We start from the raw sequence: 18666 nt of genomic DNA on the forward strand, positions 1-18666 counted from the left end.
AGCCTCTAAAATGGCATGCAGGGATTTTAAAGGAGGTGACTGATTTAAAATAAATAAATAAATAAATAAATAAATAAATAAATAAACCACAAGAACCAATAAGGAAATTTCATAGGTGTGACTAATAACTGGTAACTTACTGAATCAGCACATATGAAATGAAATATTGTGAGGATTTACATCGAGTTTTAAATCCTACTAGTAAACCAACCATTCTTACCAATCCTAAAATAAAATATGGAGAGATGATTGCTGGAAAAATAATTGCAGAATGTTTTTTTTTTTTTTTTTTTTTTTTTTGAAATAAACACAATAGAGTTTTTTCATAAATAAATAACTTCTGTTAGGTAAAGACACTTTGAAACAATTAACATACCCTAGTGCCCAAAGTCATTAAATTGCCTTCATCATTCGCTTATTTGTTGCACATGGACTTCCGTGTTATCAGTACCTTGGGCCATTTTCTTTACATTGGAAATGTCAGATATTTCTCTTTTAGTTTGTTATGGGTTCTTTTTTTACCATTATGAAAAAGTGTTCAGATCTGGGTTTCTTGTACATTGTCTTTTGAGCTGGCCCGAATAAGCAAAGGTTCGTGTGCAGAGCTGTGTATAGAGTTGATGGTAGATGCATGATTGTATGCTGTCTTGTAAGTATTATAGTGATTAAGATGCTCATGCTCAAGACGTGCCAGGGTCAGTTGACCCTCCAAGGTTGGTCCAGTAGCCATGCAGTCCTCATCAACATTGATGATCTCAATGGTTCGTGTTGGTGCATGGTGATTCTGCTGGTGATGCTGTTTGCGCATTTTGTAGAAGATGATCAGCATAACTGCAGCCATTAGTGTGATGGCCACAAAGCAGCCAATGATTATCTTAGTGGTCTTCATCACCTCATCTAGGGTGTTGAGGGAGCCATCTCCCAGTGCTGTGACTGGGATAGTGTATGTTTTTTCTGTGGCCTTGGTGGAGACTTGCGTTTGGGTTGTCATGGTTGATGACAGTGCAGAAGATGTCTCCCACACTCCAGAAGAAGTAGTCGGACCTACTTTCTGGTGTACTATGTTGTTCCCTTCATCATTTGATGGCTCAATTGTCTCTACGGTCACTGTGGTAAAGTAGCTAAAAGTGCTGTTCTCTGTTGAGGATACATTTAGTGTAGCAGAGGCAGTGGTGTTGCCTGCCGAGTTGCTAACCATACATGTATATGTCCCTGTGTCCTGCATTGTGACATTTGTAAAATTTAATGTCCCATCATTCAGCACAGAAATGCGCACCTTGTATGCGCCATGCGTCATGATAGACCCATTGGGGGTAATCCAACTGACTGATGTCAGTGAACTTGCTCGGCATTTTAGTTCTGCTGCCATTCCCTCTGTCACGTTCAAATCAGCAGGTGGCTCCACAATGACAGGTGCATAACAGTGGAAATAGTTTTGATCCAACTCACCAATGTACCGTCCCTTGTGGGTAGCAGGGGTACTGCAGCGAGCGCAACAGCTGGTATTGGCTGGTACTACTTCCTTTAACCACCAGCTAAGCCAGAGAATGTCACAGTCACAATTCCATGGGTTGTGGTGCAAGTGCACCCTCTCCAAATGGTGTAGCGGTGTGAAGAGGTCATGAGGGAGCAGGGTAAGGTTATTATGAGCCAAATTCAGTTCCACAAGTGACTGAAGATCATCAAAGGCATTCCTTTCAATTGTTTGGATCTGAGCGTGCATCATCCACAGTTTCTGCAAGTGGACAAGGCCTTTGAAAGAACCTGGTCGTATAACTGAGAGCTGATTTCCTGACATCTCCAGCTCATCTAAGCGTACCAGAGGTGTGAGATTAGGGATCTCCTTTAGATTACACATGCCAAGGTTCAGGTAACGCAGGTTATTTAGGCCTTCAAAAGCACCTTCTGAAATATATGAAAGCCTTTTCAACTCACCCAAATCTAGCCTTCTCAGTGAGGGCACCCGGTTGAAGGCATAGGATGGTATGCTCTCAATTGGATTATTACGCAGCCATAACTCCTTTAACTTTGACAGATACTCAAATGCTCCATTAGGTATAGTAGTTAACCTGTTATCAAAGAGTTCCAGTGTATTTAAGCTGGCCAACCCATTAAATGCTCCAATCTCAATGCTACGAATATGGTTCTTGCTGAGCTGCAGGATTTCCAGGTGCCGTAGGTGCTTGAAGCTGTCTACCTTGATCACCTGGATTAAATTTTCTTGTAGGTTTAGGTACCTCGTGTTTGTCGAGATACCATCTGGTACATCTCTCAGGCCACGGCGTGTACAGATAACCTTACTGAACTGATTACTGCAAGAGCAGACGGATGGACAAGTCTGGGCTCTCACCAAGCCAGCAACCACTAGCAATTGCAAGGCCAACAACAGTATAAACAATGGGTCGGACAAGGCCCGGTTCCACCTAGGACCTCTCATCATCTGCTGCTGTGGGAAGAAGGTCATCTTGTTCAACATTCATAATTCATAGGATGGCTGTCCAATCTTTGGGGTGCGTTGTAATGGGAAAGCTGAAAGACAACGAAAAAGAAGTGCGTTCATGGTTAAGACATGGTCTCAATCAAATTGTATAGGCCATGTTTACATATCCTTGATTAAGACTAAAGTTAAAGTAATAACAATCACTCCAAAACAAATGTTTTTAATTTCATTTGGGATTATTTAATTGTTATTAAGAAATAATTGATTAATTGATTGAGTGACTCATTTGAAACAAAAAAAATGTTTATTACAGAAAACAGGTTGGACATATTGAGGAACAAACACTGTACTTAGAAATCACTGTGTAGACATTACTGCTAAATGTTTTGGTCACAATGGAATATTCATTAGAACTGTTTTATTATATTATATACAGTAACAAATGCACACACAGAACTTTCTGAATCATGTAAAACTCAAGAAACTGTCACCATGGATGGCCAATATTTAACAGATTCAAAGTATTTCCCTATCCTATTTAATAAGGCTGAAGCTCAATAGCGAGACCTGCTTTCTTGTTTCTCCTGTCCCCTGGCAGCGGGATACAGGCAAACACAAACATGTCAACTAGTGATGTTTAATTTATTTTTGCAGACTCGGGGGTCATAAATAACTGTGGGACTTGCCATGTAGTAGTCCTTCAATCAAGCCAACATGTCTGGAGAGTTCTCATTACATCACTCAGAAATACTCAGAGACATGGATGTGACTAGACTGGGAATAGAAAATAGCAGTGCAGGGAATATGTGGGACAGACTTTGACTAAGAGTGAATGGAGTTGGAAATCCTGCTACTCTGGGAATACTGCTAATCTAACTCCACTGGCTGTGTGTTTATATATGTGTAAGTGTCAGTTCAGAATATAAGATGCAATTTATTTTACTTTTCAGTTCAGTATAGTGAGGCATTGAGTGTATCTGTGTGTAATACATCACACTGTCAATCCATATTTACTTCCTGGGTATATATTCATGCGTGTAACATTACTCTCTTGAGTAGTTCTAGTTCTGAACAGGCTTGGGTTGCATGGTTTGTGCTCAAGACTGTTCACTTGTTTGTGAAAGAATGCCAAACAGAATACCATCACATTTGTTCTTTAAAATGAGTATTCAGTCATTACATTTAATCAAAGGGCATTGCCATAAATGCTCTCTTTTGCCAGTGGAAGGCCATTTTGTTACTCTGTAATTGCATGATTACTGTGATTATGAATTCTGCCAGCCTCAGGGCAGAAATATATGTGTTCCTGCACATAAAGACCATGACACGCGGACAGGGAATGCAGAAGACTGTAAATTATATCAAGTCCATTGATGTTAATTGTTAAAATTAGGCCTCGGTGCATAGTATCAGACCTAATTGAAATGCAGACCATATCACTGTCATGTCAGGAGAGGTGCAGACAGATGCAAGTGCAGATATCTTTAATACAAACACCACCAAACACAAAACAGGAACTTAGAACTAGTGGCAAAAACATTAAGGCTAGGAATAAACATAAAACAAAGATCATAAACACAGCAGCAGAGACAACGCTAAAGAAAGACAAATGCAAGACAAGGAGTGCAGTGTACACTGTGGGTAATATACATATAAGTGCTCATTATCTTGAACATGATTCAGGTGCAGATGGTCATGTGACCATGATGCAGTGAGGTGCAGTGGGTGATGGGAACTGTATTCCAGAGTTCCTTCTCTGATATTACATGACTGAACCCCCACCCCTTAACGCATGGCTCCCGAAGCGCGTAATAAGTTCAGGAGCGGGTCCTGGATCACCAGACCATAGAGAGATGACATGACATTGCAACGTTATAGCTACTGTGCAGCCTACGGGGGGAACAACAGTCACCATGAATCTAGAGGGGGGAGCGACGCTCTCCCTGAGGTCAGAAGGGGGAGCGAAGTTCTCCACGAGGCCAGAAGGGGGAGCAAGGTTCTCTGCAAGGCCAGAGAGGGGAGCGAAGTTCTCTGCAAGACCAGAGAGGGGAGCGAAGTTCTCTGTGAGGCCAGAAGGGGGAGCAAAGTTCTCTGCGAGGCCAGGGGGGAGGCGATGTCCTCCGTGGAGCAGGAAGGGGCAGCAACATTTGGCACAAAGCAAACAAAAGGAGCAATGTCTTCAGCAGAGCAGGATGGCAGAGTGACGTCCTCGGCTGAGTAGGATGGCAGAGCGACATCCTCCGTGGAGCAGGATGGCAGAGCGACATCCTCAGCCGAGAAGGATGGCAGAGCGATGTCCTCGGCCAAGCAGGAAGGTGGCATGATGTCCTCAGTGTAGTAGGAAGGCAGAGCATTGTCCAAAATGGAGCCTGGTGTAGTGACATCCAAAGTGGAGCAGGGAAGTAAAGTGGAGCTCCTGGCCACACCAGGAGGCAGAGCAACATCTTCAGCTGAACAGAGATGCTGAGCGGTGTTCTCAGATGGGCAGGGAGGCTGAGCGACGTTCTCCGTCAACTCGGCATGCTGGATGAGATCCACAATGGAAGAGGGAGGGTGGGAGATGGTTCCAGGCTGGCTGGAAGGCTCCTTTTTGATATACTCCCTGATGGTTTACATCACGTCGAGCCATTCCCAATTGGGTTTAATTAGGGAGAATTTCCCTTCCTTCTCCCACCTCGATTTTTTCCTTTCATACAGGGCATCTTGGATCCTGAAACATTCTGCTGCATCCAGAGCAGTTCTTGCGTTCTGTCACGTCAGGAGAGGCAGAGATAGATTCAAGTGCAGATAGTTTTAATACAAACACCACCAAACACAAAACAGGAACTTAGTGGCAAAAACAATATGGCTAGGAATAAACATAAAACAAAAACCATAAACACAGCAGCAGAGACAACAGTAAAGAAAGACAAATGCAAGACAAGGTGTGCAGTACAAACTGTGGCAAATATACACATAAGTGCTCGTTAACATGTACGTGATTAAGGTGCAGGTGGTCATGTGACTGTGATGCAGTGAGGTGCAGTGGCTGCTGGGAACTGTAGTCCAGAGTTCCTTCTCTGATATTACTTATATTGATATTTATACACTTATGTACTTATATACTGATATTACTGACACATTGCATATAAGGGATCTAGTAGATATATCATCTACTAAAGAATACAAGGACCCTTCCCAAAGAAATGACGATGATGATGATGATGATGATGATGATGATTATTATTATTATTATTATTATTATTATTATTATTATTATGTCACTCTTGGGGCACACAGTGTCTTAGTGGTTAGCACGTTCACCTCACAATTCCAGGGTTGGGGGTTCGATTCCCAACATGGCCCTGTGTGTGTGGGGTTTGCATGTTCTCCCCATGCTGCAGGGGTTTCATTCAGGTACTCTGGTTTCCTCCCCCAGTTCAAAGACATGCATGTTAGGCTGATTGGCATGTCCAAAGTGTCCGTAGTGTATGAATTGGTGTGTGAATGCGTATGTTACTGTGTCCTGCGATGGATTGGCAACCCATCCAGGGTGTACCCCGCCTTGTGCCTGATGCTCCCTGGGATAGGCTGCAGGTTCCCCGTGACCCTGTAGGATAAGCGGTATAGAAAATGGATGGATGGATGTCACTCTTTTATATTACCATAATTAAAATAAATTAGTGTTCATCATCTTTCACAGAGTAAAATGTATTTTATATCTCATATAAATGGGCAATTTATCTGTTGCTCCACGTTTCTGTAAATGCAACAGAGATCTTAGTCATGATATAAATGTCAATTCTGTTTAAAGGAATGACAATAACTCCTCAGACATCAGCTGTGTGATTCACAGGGTGCAGAAACAGTGATTTAGCAGTGCACAGCCAGATGTCAGCAGGGCCACAGATGCCAATTACCTTGATGATTCAGGCAAAAATAGCACCAATGGCATGTTTCAGCTGGAGGAAATGGCTGCTGTTGCAGCTCTCTTTGTTGAGTACAACATTCAGTTGATGGAAGTATGGGATTCAGGTCTCTATTATGGCCTCAGATGTGCTAAAGGGCTGTTAGGTGAAAAAAGGCTGCAGATTGAGCTTCATACTCTAGACTTCAGCTTGCACCACAGACTGCTAGTGCAAAATTCATGAGTTTACTATAGACAGCCTCTATAAACCATAACAGGCCAGTCTTTGGCTTCATCGATTGGGAATGGCTTGGTAGCAGGGGCAGAAATATAGAGGCTCATAGAACAAAATAAATAGGAGAGGGACTCTAGGTGCACTAAGCCACCGGTTGCAGCAGCAAAAGCCAGAAGATGTACTGCTGGGAAGGTGTAACATATAGTCCATATTTGTCAGCAGCTAAATAAAAATGAAGGACATATTAGAGAATACAAACACAGAACTCATATTTGGACATGACAGTGATATGGGGCAGAGAAAGGAGCTCGTCAACCAGACACAGAGATGTTTCAGTGAAGTAATAGATTTTGGCAGACATAGAAAACAAATAAAGCTATCTTTGGCTAATCTCTCTGTGGTGGTGGCAGGTGTAGGCAGGCCAGCAGGGCAAAAACAAAACCAACTCCCACTGACAGAGATCCTGCATGATGGATATGTCCCTGTCTCGCCTCTATCTAATCTCACAAAGGGGGAAAAAAAAGGCTATCTGATTCTACTCTAAGCAAGTGCGGATATCTGAAGGCTTTATTCTCTTCCTTTGACCCACAAATGACCCTTCCCACTTCATGAGTCTTGTGTGAGAGCAAGAGAAATGTAATAGAAAAAAGAGTAGTAGAAGATAAAAAAAGGTCTTGGATATGACATTTTAGGATCTATGAAGGAACTGTGACATGAGATGCAAGTGTATCAGGTCGGCGAAAGGCTGGCTTTTCACAGCACTAAAATTAAGGAGAGGACAAGAACAAAATGGCAAAGATGATATTAAGGAACCATTTAGCATGGGCATAGCCTTTTCTGGCTACAGACAGCTCCTCTGTCTCTCTTTCCCACTCTCTTTTTTCCTTAGTCTCTGAAATCAAGATGCAAGATGGTGCAAATTGCAGAAACAATACAAGCTGGACAACGTGTTAGTGAGTGGATTACTAAAGATCTAATCAAGATGTATGTTGCTCATTTGTATTTTGGCAAAAAAAGGTAGTTGCACAGTAATTGTTTATTATATAATTTCATAGAGATAATTTGAGCTAATAGAGATACTTTTAGGTAATACTTAATGCTAGTATCTCAAAGTGTTAAACATTTCAATTAGAAGTATTACAGGGAGACTGTGGAACTTGTAATATTAATAGGGGAGACATTAGTAGCTGCAAAACCATTTATCTTCAAAATGCCACTGCCAAGTTACAAACAATTGCATATTTTGTTATTGGAAAAGCCTCTATAATGTGAGTGATTTGATATGTAACCATTTGCACATCTTGTGTTGAATATAAAGACTAACATTCTGAAGTATAAATTACTACAGTAACAAGTGGCCATCTGTTGTCTTTATGTACTGCAATTCTGTTGGTCACTCCTTTAACCAAGTTTCAGTTCCACTGCATGTGGAATATTCAAATATGGAATGCTTGTAAATGCTTAATTACATAAGCTGCAAATTACTGAGCAAACCGTATCCTTCTATGGCCCAGCTGTCTCCAGATGCACATCAGCAGGGAATCACATAAAAGTGTGCCTCCGAGTCTCCTTGGAGACGTTCCTTCCATTGGCATGGCCTTACTTCCTGTTCTCAGTCACCATGCCAACACCTTATAAGGAAACAGACATTTATGACTGAGACAAATCTGCACAGAAATGGCCTTTACTCTGTTTCAGACATAACAGTTTACATGAAGGGTGTCTACATAACGCATTCATAGTGCATATTTATAAGTCTTTGAAAAAGTTTTTACATGACAAATATGACATACTATTTCTGCCAACCAAACACACAAAATATTATTTTCAATTAAACTTTCCATATTATAACATGCAAAATGACCTGGTTTTGCTCCTTTAATTAAATGTTTATCAGATTATAATGCATTTTGTTTAGACATCATCTATGTATTTCAAAGTAGCCCATTCATTTGATATTTATTTTTATTCTGGAAATGGATAACTATTATGTACAATTAATTTACAAACCAAAAATGCAACAGCAAATCAGAGAACACAGCAACATTACTAAAAACACAACACCAAATTTGAGTAGGACCTCAGCGCACAAAATCATAAGCACAAGATAAGCATAAGCATAAGATCACCCCTTCACATGAGCCTTAAATCATGAGCCCCTGTGTGCAGACTTTGGGGCACCAATCCAATTACAGCTCATGGCTGATTGCTGGGTTCTCACTATCCTGTGAACAATGGACGATCCTTCACAGATTAGCAAACCTCACTGATCTAGGCCACTGGCTGAGACATGTTGGCTGGCCTACAAGATGAAAGCCCTGGCCCTCAGCTGATAACTTTGGTAAAAGGGTGGTGACTTACCCAAACAGGCTCCAAGGACAATCAACACAACCTTTTGTTCTCTTGCCCAGTTCACTGTCTATCACGGTCTATCAAGGGCTGTGCAATCAACATCTGCATGAACTGTTTCCTGCAAAGCTTCCTGACTCTAGTCATGAAAGAACCAGAAGAACCGCTGCCAAGCCTATGAGACTTCACTCCATTCACCATTCCCATTGGTCCTCCTAGACACCACTCAAAAGCAACCAGACCTCTGACGAATCCCCACCAACCGGAAACCTAAGTAAGCACCTCCAGGTTTCAGTTGAAGCTGGTGTATTTAATAGAGCCCTTCTAAAACAGAGCGAACATTAAACTAATTGTTGATGGTTCGTTCAGGTCGAGGTCTAAGAATAGCATATGGTGTTAAAACTAGCCATTCACTCTCTGTCAAAGCTATTTTCACCCCCTTTGTGTGTGTGTGTGTGTGTGTGTGTGTGTGTGTGTGTGTGTGCGCGCATTTATGTGTTAGCTTAGTTTCTGTGTATTAGAGTAGTTTAATAAAGTCTCATCTGATTTTAATAGCAAGTGTCTCTTGTCTATATTTATGATTTGTTGTTTTAAGTTGTTCGATCTTCTTACTGTGCTCATAATTCGTGTTTAACATCAGGATATTATTACCAGTGGCCATGGCGTTAATATCCTAGCCAAACTTAATAAGATACATTAAGTACAACTCATTGCTGGACGAATAGTTGATCAGCTGTTGAAATATTAAGTTTACACATTTCCTCCATTTTGAGCTGAGTCTAACAAAAGGAAAAGCTAATAATTTGGAAATGCAAAAGCAACACCAGACAACAACAAATTTGTAAGCACAAAAAATTACACAAAAACACAACAGAATTAACTCAAAATGGAATTTGTAGGTCCCTATTGAACATTACATATTCGTTGGTGTCACGCTCTCGCCGGCAGATGACGCTGCGGCGTCGACATGCAAGGGTGACTGCAGAGAGCGCGTGCACGAGAGTGAACTGTTGCATATGGACACGTGCCTTTGTTTTGGTTTTTGTTCTCTTCCCGTTTAAGCATTGGTTGATGTTCGAGGGTGTGCCGTTATTGATCCCAGCTGTCTGTGTTCTCGCTTGATTATGTTTGGTATTTAAAGCCCTCGTGTTGCTTTGTACTTCACGCAGTATTACTTTAGTCCTTGAACAAGTGAATGTAATGGTGAATGTCTTGTTTTCGTGTCCGGTTTCTGTTCCATGCCTTGTATCCAGTTTCATGTTTGAACCCTGATCATCTGTTCCTGTCTAGACCACGTTTCTTGTTTATTGATTTCTGTTCGAAAATAAAGACGTTGATCTGCACTTGCTTCTGCCTCTGCTCCCATTTCGTAACAGTTGGTAATTTGCTACAGCACATGTCAGTCTGAGAGACCATGGAAATAAAAAAGCTGGAGGATGTTTACAGTAATAGTATGAGCCAAAATTAATATACTGATGCTTTTGTCCATTTGTATTTTTATGAAGGAGATTCATAAGATATTAATTTAGATAAGCTGTGAACTTACTATAGAGTTTATATAAGTTGCATTAATACTAATATAATATATTCACCCACAATAGTCATAAGCATTAATATGAGTTTATGAAAGCTGAAAACCTGCCTGAAGGGAGCAGAGTTGTTCAGAAGTAAGAATTGCTCCTCACTATAAAGACACAAGTAGTTTTGCACTTTCAGGCCACCATAAATACTGTATATTCCAATAAAAGGGTGAGTCTCATCACCATCGCACAATAGAGATAGAAGGAAAGAGACAGCGGTAAAGAGAGAGATAATATTGACATTTACTAGTTAGCGATAATTAAATCCCATCAGGGGATTTTCCTCATTTGGGATGCTATGATGTTATACACAGATAAGTTGCCGGGCACTTGATGCACATGAGTGATTGTGAATCCTCTTGGTAAAAGGAAAAGCAGGGAAGCAATGAATGAGGAAGAAAAAAACATGTAAATAAATGGAAAACACAAATTAATGTTATTAGTGTCAGCATGTCTATGTAATGATGAAGGGGGAACTTACTCAAGAGGATAGTGGAATAAATGCAATGAATGTTGCAAATAGGTTTGCCTTATTGAAAACACTAGAAAAATACTGCTTTAGTAACAGTCTCTCTCTTGAGCTTAAACAAACAATATAACTTGGCATGGAATAATTAAATGTGTCAAGAGGTGGTATTGTGAATCTTAAAAGAGAGATTTTAAAAAAAAAGAATGGCATTTCATTCAAAGCCTGATCATTATAAACTGTTAAGATAAATCCTAAATATTGTTATTGTTTAAGTGTTGCATGCTACTGTATACTCCATACTATCTCCAGGCAGGGGTCTTAGCTGGACTGTTACTCATCTGGGTCTGAGCCCAGATTCTTTCTATATTCATTTATTCCAGCTCAGCTAGTAGCCTAAGTTTTGTTTTATGGACTTTGAGGTCCATAAAATAAACTTAGTTTTCAATGTATGACATGATAAGAAAAAGTTGCATTTATCATAAAATTTGCCTCGGGTGTTGTCACTGTTTGTAGGAAAAGGAACCTTTTCTAACTAGGCTAGTTTTGTGTCGCTAGCCAAGAGGAGGCACAACTAAGCTATCATTGTATGTGTTTAGCTGCTTATTTTTCCTTATGCTCTGCTCTTACCATGTTCACATAAACTGCAACTCATATAGACATTCACACACCTTGTTTTCCTGCTCAGCATGAGAGGATGTTACTGTTTCAGTTTCAACCCCTTTACTGGTTTAAAAAAATTAAAATAAAATCTGCGTATATCCATTTTTCCTCACACTGACTGTGTGAGCTAGCGTTTGGCAGAATTGAGAGCTGTCAGCCAATAAGACACAAGTGTTTCCACATATTTTCCTGTAAACCCTGTCTAAATGGTCTCTAAAATTTTGTATAATCTCTGAAATATGCCAGTAATTCTGTTTATTCTAAAACACCCAAGTTATACATCCATCTGAAGAACTAAAGAAGATCTGAAGAAATTAATTAGAGGATTTTTCACTATGATTTTTTGACCTGTCAAAAAAGTTATTTATTAAGTACTTCATTGATTACTGAATTATTTCTAATTGTATTATACAACCAGGGGGGAATATATTTCTGTTATCTTAGCAATGATAGTTTTCACATTTTAGTCATAATTACCCATATAGGAAGTTCAGTAGCATGTAATTGTGTTCATAAAGCATTGTTGTGTGATGCCCTGTTGAAAAAAGAATGATATCATAAAATTAAAGTAAAGCTGATGAGGGTCTCCTGGGCAGTTTGTCTGCAGGGAAATCCATTCACTTTCAGATCAGCTCAAATTGCTTCCATGGACAACACAATGAGAAAGGAATAAGAGCGAGAGAGAGAGAGAGAGAGAGAGAGAGAGAGCAACAGCCAGTCTGTAGGCTACACATTCTTTTAATAAATGAGGCAGAGTAATTTGGATTGGCCTCTTCAGACTTAGCCATCTAATCTAGATTTTATTTAGCACATATGTAGTACACACAAACTCACACAGGGTTAATTTTACAATAAGATCTACTGTGCTGGTCACTTTACCACTTGCTCCTCTCTCTCTCTCTCTCTCTCTCTCTCTCTCTCTCTCTCTCTGTGTGTGTGCTACACACATTCAGTTGTGCTTGGCATTATTATTGGTGCAGGAGCAGCATAACTTTTGTCTGATTTGATTTATTTGTGTTATTAAGCAGGAGCATGTCTGACATACAGACACGTTATCAATCAGACCGGCCTGAGAAGGGGATAAGGGGGTGAGCTGAGGAGATGTCTATTGGTCTAGATCAATCTGCTTACAAATTTACTTTCATGGTCAATGTTCCAAGATCTTTATAATATACTGTGTATATATATATATATATATATATATATATATATATATATATATATATATATATATATATATATATATATATACATATATATATATATATATGTATATATCCATCCATCTTCTATACCGCTTATCCTTCCTTCAGGGTCACGGGGAAACCTGGAGCCTATCCCAGGGAGCATCAGGCACAAGGCGGGGTACACCCTGGACAGGGTGCCAATCCATCGCAGGGCACACTCACATACAATATATATATATATTATATACAGTATCTCACAAAAGTGAGTAAATCCCTCACATTTTTGTAAATATTTGATTATATCTTTTCATGTGACAACACTGAAGAAATGTCACTTTGCTACGATGTAAAGTAGTGAGTGTACAGCTTGTATAACAGTGTAAATTTGCTGTTCCCTCAAAAAAACTCTTGTGAGATACTGTATATATACTACTTTTTTCAACATAATCCATTATATATATATATATATATATATATATATATATATATATATATATATATATATATATATATACACACACACATACATATATACACATACATATATACACATATACACACACCCACACACATACATACATACATATATGTGTGTATATATATATATAATGCATTATGTTGGAAAAAATAATTCCCAATTTTCAAAAGTCAACAGTTTACTTTCCAGTTTATTAAAAAATCAGAAATAACAAAATCACAAAATACATTAAAACTATATATTTATAACAATAGTTTTAAAATGCAGCTAACAAGCACTTCACAATAAGCCCACTGGAAAATCATCCCCTATACTACCTAATTAAGATGGTTCAAAGAATGCAAAGAATGTGCATAGACTTCAAGGATGCTTTGAAGAACTGCATTATACATTTTGACATTTGCTGATCACTGAATGATTGTATCTGTGCTATTTTATGGGTGTATTTCATTATTATTATAAAATGTGTAAACTTTTATGGTTCAACTGGTGAGAATATACAGTTCAACATAAATTACTGTTTTTATCCTGGCCTCCTGCATAACATGTTTAATAAAAGGATTAAATATTTACAAAAGCTGTGACTCTGTCCATTACACTGCACTACAGACACCATTACACACAAATATGGTATTAGAAACAGATTCACCATATGGTGACATTAGTGCACTCATTAACACTACATGACTATATTGAGTCATATTCATTCATATTCATCATCACATTAAACCAATGCCCTGTCAGAAAAACAGGGAAAAAAAACAAAAAACCTGGAATAAATCTTGAGCATTCCGTTGATTCTGCTAATTAATTTTTTTTTTTTTGCTCAAATTTCAACATGCACAGCCACTTGAGAACTCTTCTGAGAAAACCGAGCAGTGTTGGATGCATTCAATAATGGCAAATTTATAACAGTAGCATGCTGCTTAAATCAACAAAGGCACTTAGACAAAGAAATAGTTCCAGTGTTGCCATCTGTTATTTATATAATTGGTGCCTCATGGAAAATATTTGAAAAGTCATATATTGCAAGATAATATTAAATAGCATTTTCTAAAATAATAATAATAATAATAACAATACTACTAATAATAATAATAACAAACAAACAAACAAACAAATAAATAAATAATAAAATCACCATTGTTAGGGTATAAATGAAAAGAGAAAGCACAGGCTAAACCACTAAAGACTATTATTCTTCAAGTGTAGATTTCAGTCAGGTAAAAAAAAAAAAAAAAAGACAGCATAGCTTATCTCCTCTTGTCCATGTCTTTGGGTGTATACAGTACTGTGTAAAAGTTTTAGGCACCCTATTTTTTAGTACAAACTATGTTATAGATTTTTTATTTTATGACTTCTACATTATCAAGTTAGAACAAACATTTTAGATTCCCAAACATTTGTTTTCTAGCACAAAATTAAATGTTACAAAAAAATGTCATTAAAGAAAGCAGCATATTAATGGCTGACCCTGCGCTCTGACCCCAACTTCCTGGCATGCTGGGGTATGCGAATAAAATAATTTCACTGTGCATATGTATATGTGATCAATAAAAACTATCAAACAATTGCAAACACAACATAGGTTTATTCAAAAATAAATAAATAAATATCCATCCATCTTCTACCACTTACTCCTTCTTCAGCGTCGCAGGGGAACCCGGAGCCAATCCCAGGGAGCATCGGACAGGGTGCCAGCCCATCGCAGGGCACAATCACATACACACTCACACCTCCATTCATACACTACGGACACTTTAGACACACCAATCAGCCTACCATGCATGTCTTTGGACTGGGGGAGGAAACCGGAGTACCCGGAGGAAACCCCCACAGCATGGGGAGAACATAAAAACTCCGCACATATGGCCCCAGTGGGAATCGAACCCCAGACCCTGGAGGTGTGAGGCGAACATGCTAACCACTCAGTGCTAACTCACTCTATGAATTCGTATGATAAAAATATATTTCAAGAATATTCCCATTGCTATTTGACATTTTTAAGTGCACCTGGTTGACTAGGAAGAGGAAATTATTCAACCATGACTTCCTGCCATGTGTATAAATATGAGGTAACACATAGGCCAAATTCCCTTAGTCATTCATAACAATGGGTAAGACCAAGGAATATATCTGTGATGTGCAGCAAAAGGTTGTTGAGCTTCACAAAATGGGAAGTGGCTATAAGAAAATAGCACAAGCAATGCAAATGCCAATTTCCACACTCAGGGTAATAATTAAGAAGTTCCAGTCAACTGGAAATGGTATGAATCAACCCGGAAGAGGACATGTGTCTATATTGTCTCAACGCACTGTGAGGATGGTTCAAGTGGCCAAAAAAATCTCCATGGATCACAGCTGGAGAACTGTAGAAGTTAGTTGCATCTTGGGGTCAGAAAGTCTCCAAAACTACAATCCCTAAGTCACCTACATCACCACAAGTTTTTTTTTTGGAAGGGTTTCAAGAAAAAAGCCTCTACTCTCATCCAAAAACAAACTGAAGCATCTTCAGTTTTCCAGACACTACTGGAACTTCAAATGGGATCAGGTTCTATGTTCAGATGAAACCAACATAGAGCTTTTTGGCAATAAATACCAGAGGTGGTTTTGCCACACACAGAGAGGTAGCCATATGGAAAAGTATCTCATGCCCACAGTTAAATATGGTGGTGACTCTTTAATGTTTTTCTGCCAGAGGACCAGGGCATTTTGTTTAGCTACATGACATCATGGACTCTATCAAATATCAACTATCAACGGATATTAAATGAAAACCTGACTGCCTCTGCCAGAAAGCTTAAAATGGGCCATGGTTGGATCTTCCAGCAGGACAGTGATCCAAAAGATACATCAAAATCAACACAAAAATGGTTTACTGACCACAAAAGTCCTGCTATGGCCATTCCAGGCCCCTGACTTACCCATAGAAAACTGGTGGGTTGAACTGAAGAGGAGAATTCGCCAGTGTGGGCCTCGAAATGTGAAGGATCTGGAGAGATTCTGTATGGAGGAATTGTCTCAGATCCCTTGTCATGTATACTCCAACCTCATCAGGCATTATAGGAGAAGACTTAGAGCTGTTCTCTTGGCAAAGGGAGGTACCACAAAGTATTGACTAAAAGGGTGCCAATAATTGTTGCACACCTATATTTAACAAAGATATATTTTTTTGATCAACATGTATTATGTTTGCAATTGTTTGATGTCCATGAGAGCAGAGTATTTTTGTGATTTTTTTAAACAAAATATCAAAAGTTTAAACAATAAAAAATGTTCACAGGCTTCTTTGCTCATATTTATCAAGGGTGCCAATATATATATATATATATATATATATATATATATATATATATATATATATATATATATATATATATATATATATATATATATATATATATATATATATATGCGCGGTAAATGTGTGTGCATTTGGTTACAGCATGTGTACTTAAAATGATTTGCCAAGTCAAATTCCTTTGTAATAATACATAAATGAGATTCTCATTCTAGATTCTGCCTCCTATGCAATTGAGCTTTCTTTGAATAAATGCACTTTTTTGATAAATGTATAGTTTTGATAGATTGATAGATAGATAGATAGATAGATAGATAGATAGATAGGTATTTTTTCAGTAAATCTATTACCATTATAAATGTACAAACTACAGTAACATATTTTGCTATCATTACTTTGCATATACAGTAGTCAGCACTATTCAGTCATGATCTATTATAAGTGTTTCTAATTGTATGTGCAATCTTTGCTATTATTTTTCCCTCTCTACCAAACAAGAGGTCTGCCGATAATTTATACAATATAAGAGAAGCATACATCATATGTAGTATGTACAGTGAATCTCTCAAACTAAGTCATTCAATATGCAAAATAAAAAGATGAAAACTGAAGGCAAACATTGGTGCTAACCATGAGCTATTATTCACCAAATCTGACAAAGGTTCTGGACCTCAGGTAAAGTAGGCTCCTCATTATCACTCATACAATAGAAAGTAAGGTACTGTCTGACATTCAGATGAGCAAAATGGACTCCTCACCATCTCTGTTCTCCTCACTCACCTGCCAAATTATCCACAGTGCCAGCAGTCTCTGGACATCTTCACACTCAGTTTCACCTGGTGGCTCACTCTGCGAGAACAAGACCAACAGTAAAAATAATTATAATGTGCAAACAAATTTTGCATATCAGTACTATTCCATTTTTTTGGTTGCTGCTCACTTTTTTGTCTCCTGGTCTCCAATGACATAGACTTAAAAGATCTGGAGGAATAGCAGGGCGCCATACTGGCAAATGCTTTGTTTAAAGAAAATGAGTTATGAGTCACTCAGCAAGGACTTACAACACAGATGTGTCCTAACACAGATGACAAATCTAAATAACCCACATTAACCCTCTTACCCCTTAGTTCCCACAGTATTATGTCCCACAACCCTATATTCCCCATAGAAACAGCATGCCAACCCTGAGTTCCCGGGCCAAAATTGGCCCCAAAATCAACATTTTAATTTTAACATTTTTAGAACTTGAAACAACTTATAATAATGTATTTGTCTAAGAGTACTTTGAAAATGAAGCAGTACAGTGTTTTTACTCCACTTAGAGCACAATTCTTAACTAGAGAAATTACAAAAAATGCTCGCTAAAATCCTTATACTCATTTAGAAGTACCATACGAGCATCAGCGTGGTCAATGCCTTTGAATAAATGCATTTTAGCGCCAAAAGTCAACTTTCTGGTGATAATCAGACCAGTACGAGGACCAGGTGCCTCGTTTGGTTTGAAAGTTGAATCCATCAGGGTCACGTTATGACTCCAAACCCCTGCAGTGTCAGGCGCAGTGGTTGATGCTGGAGATGAAGACGGATCAGGGTCTGAATCATGAGAGTTTGCGTCACTATCAGTTTCGGTTTCAACATCGCCTGAACTTTCACTGCTGTCACTATCTAGAATCCTTGCTCTCGCCTGTGTAACTGTGTATGTTTTCTTTTTGTTCACTGTTTTAGATGCATCTGTGTTCACTGTAGGTGTAACTTTAGCTGGAACACGATTAGCTTTTCGCTTTGGAATTTTTAGTTAACTTCTACTATTACACCATAAGTTTATCAACAACATTCACGCTTGGATCATCTTCATCATAATGACGGCGTAATGACGTAATCATGTCGTGCTGTCATGACGTCATCAACCTTCCCGGTCAAAAAATAATAATTAAATAAGTAAGGAATCATAGCAGAGTAATGCCGGTATACCAGCCTTACGGGGATAACGTTTACACCGTAAAGCCGCTATATAGGCCTTACGGGGATTTGGCATAGACGACCAAGCTGGTATATCGTCCATACGGGAATAGGTCAAAGAT

At 38.7% G+C, this 18666-nt stretch overlaps 1 protein-coding gene across 2 annotated transcripts in view; it reads right to left on the reverse strand.

Moving 5' to 3' along the window:
- Positions 1-538: 538 nt before the first annotated feature.
- lrrc4ca (leucine rich repeat containing 4C, genome duplicate a) overlaps positions 539-18666 on the reverse strand; it is a 61507-nt gene continuing 43379 nt past the window's right edge. For both annotated transcript variants that reach the window (XM_053641516.1, XM_053641517.1), the window contains 2 exons: positions 17366-17434; positions 539-2529 (listed from right to left, as the gene is read on the reverse strand). In XM_053641516.1, coding sequence (XP_053497491.1) covers positions 539-2476 — 1938 coding nt within the window. In that variant the 5' untranslated portion in view covers positions 2477-2529; positions 17366-17434. The remainder of the gene's footprint in view (positions 2530-17365; positions 17435-18666) is intronic.

Source organism: Ictalurus furcatus, chromosome 14 (assembly GCF_023375685.1).
Source record: "Ictalurus furcatus strain D&B chromosome 14, Billie_1.0, whole genome shotgun sequence".
Taxonomy (NCBI): domain Eukaryota; kingdom Metazoa; phylum Chordata; class Actinopteri; order Siluriformes; family Ictaluridae; genus Ictalurus; species Ictalurus furcatus.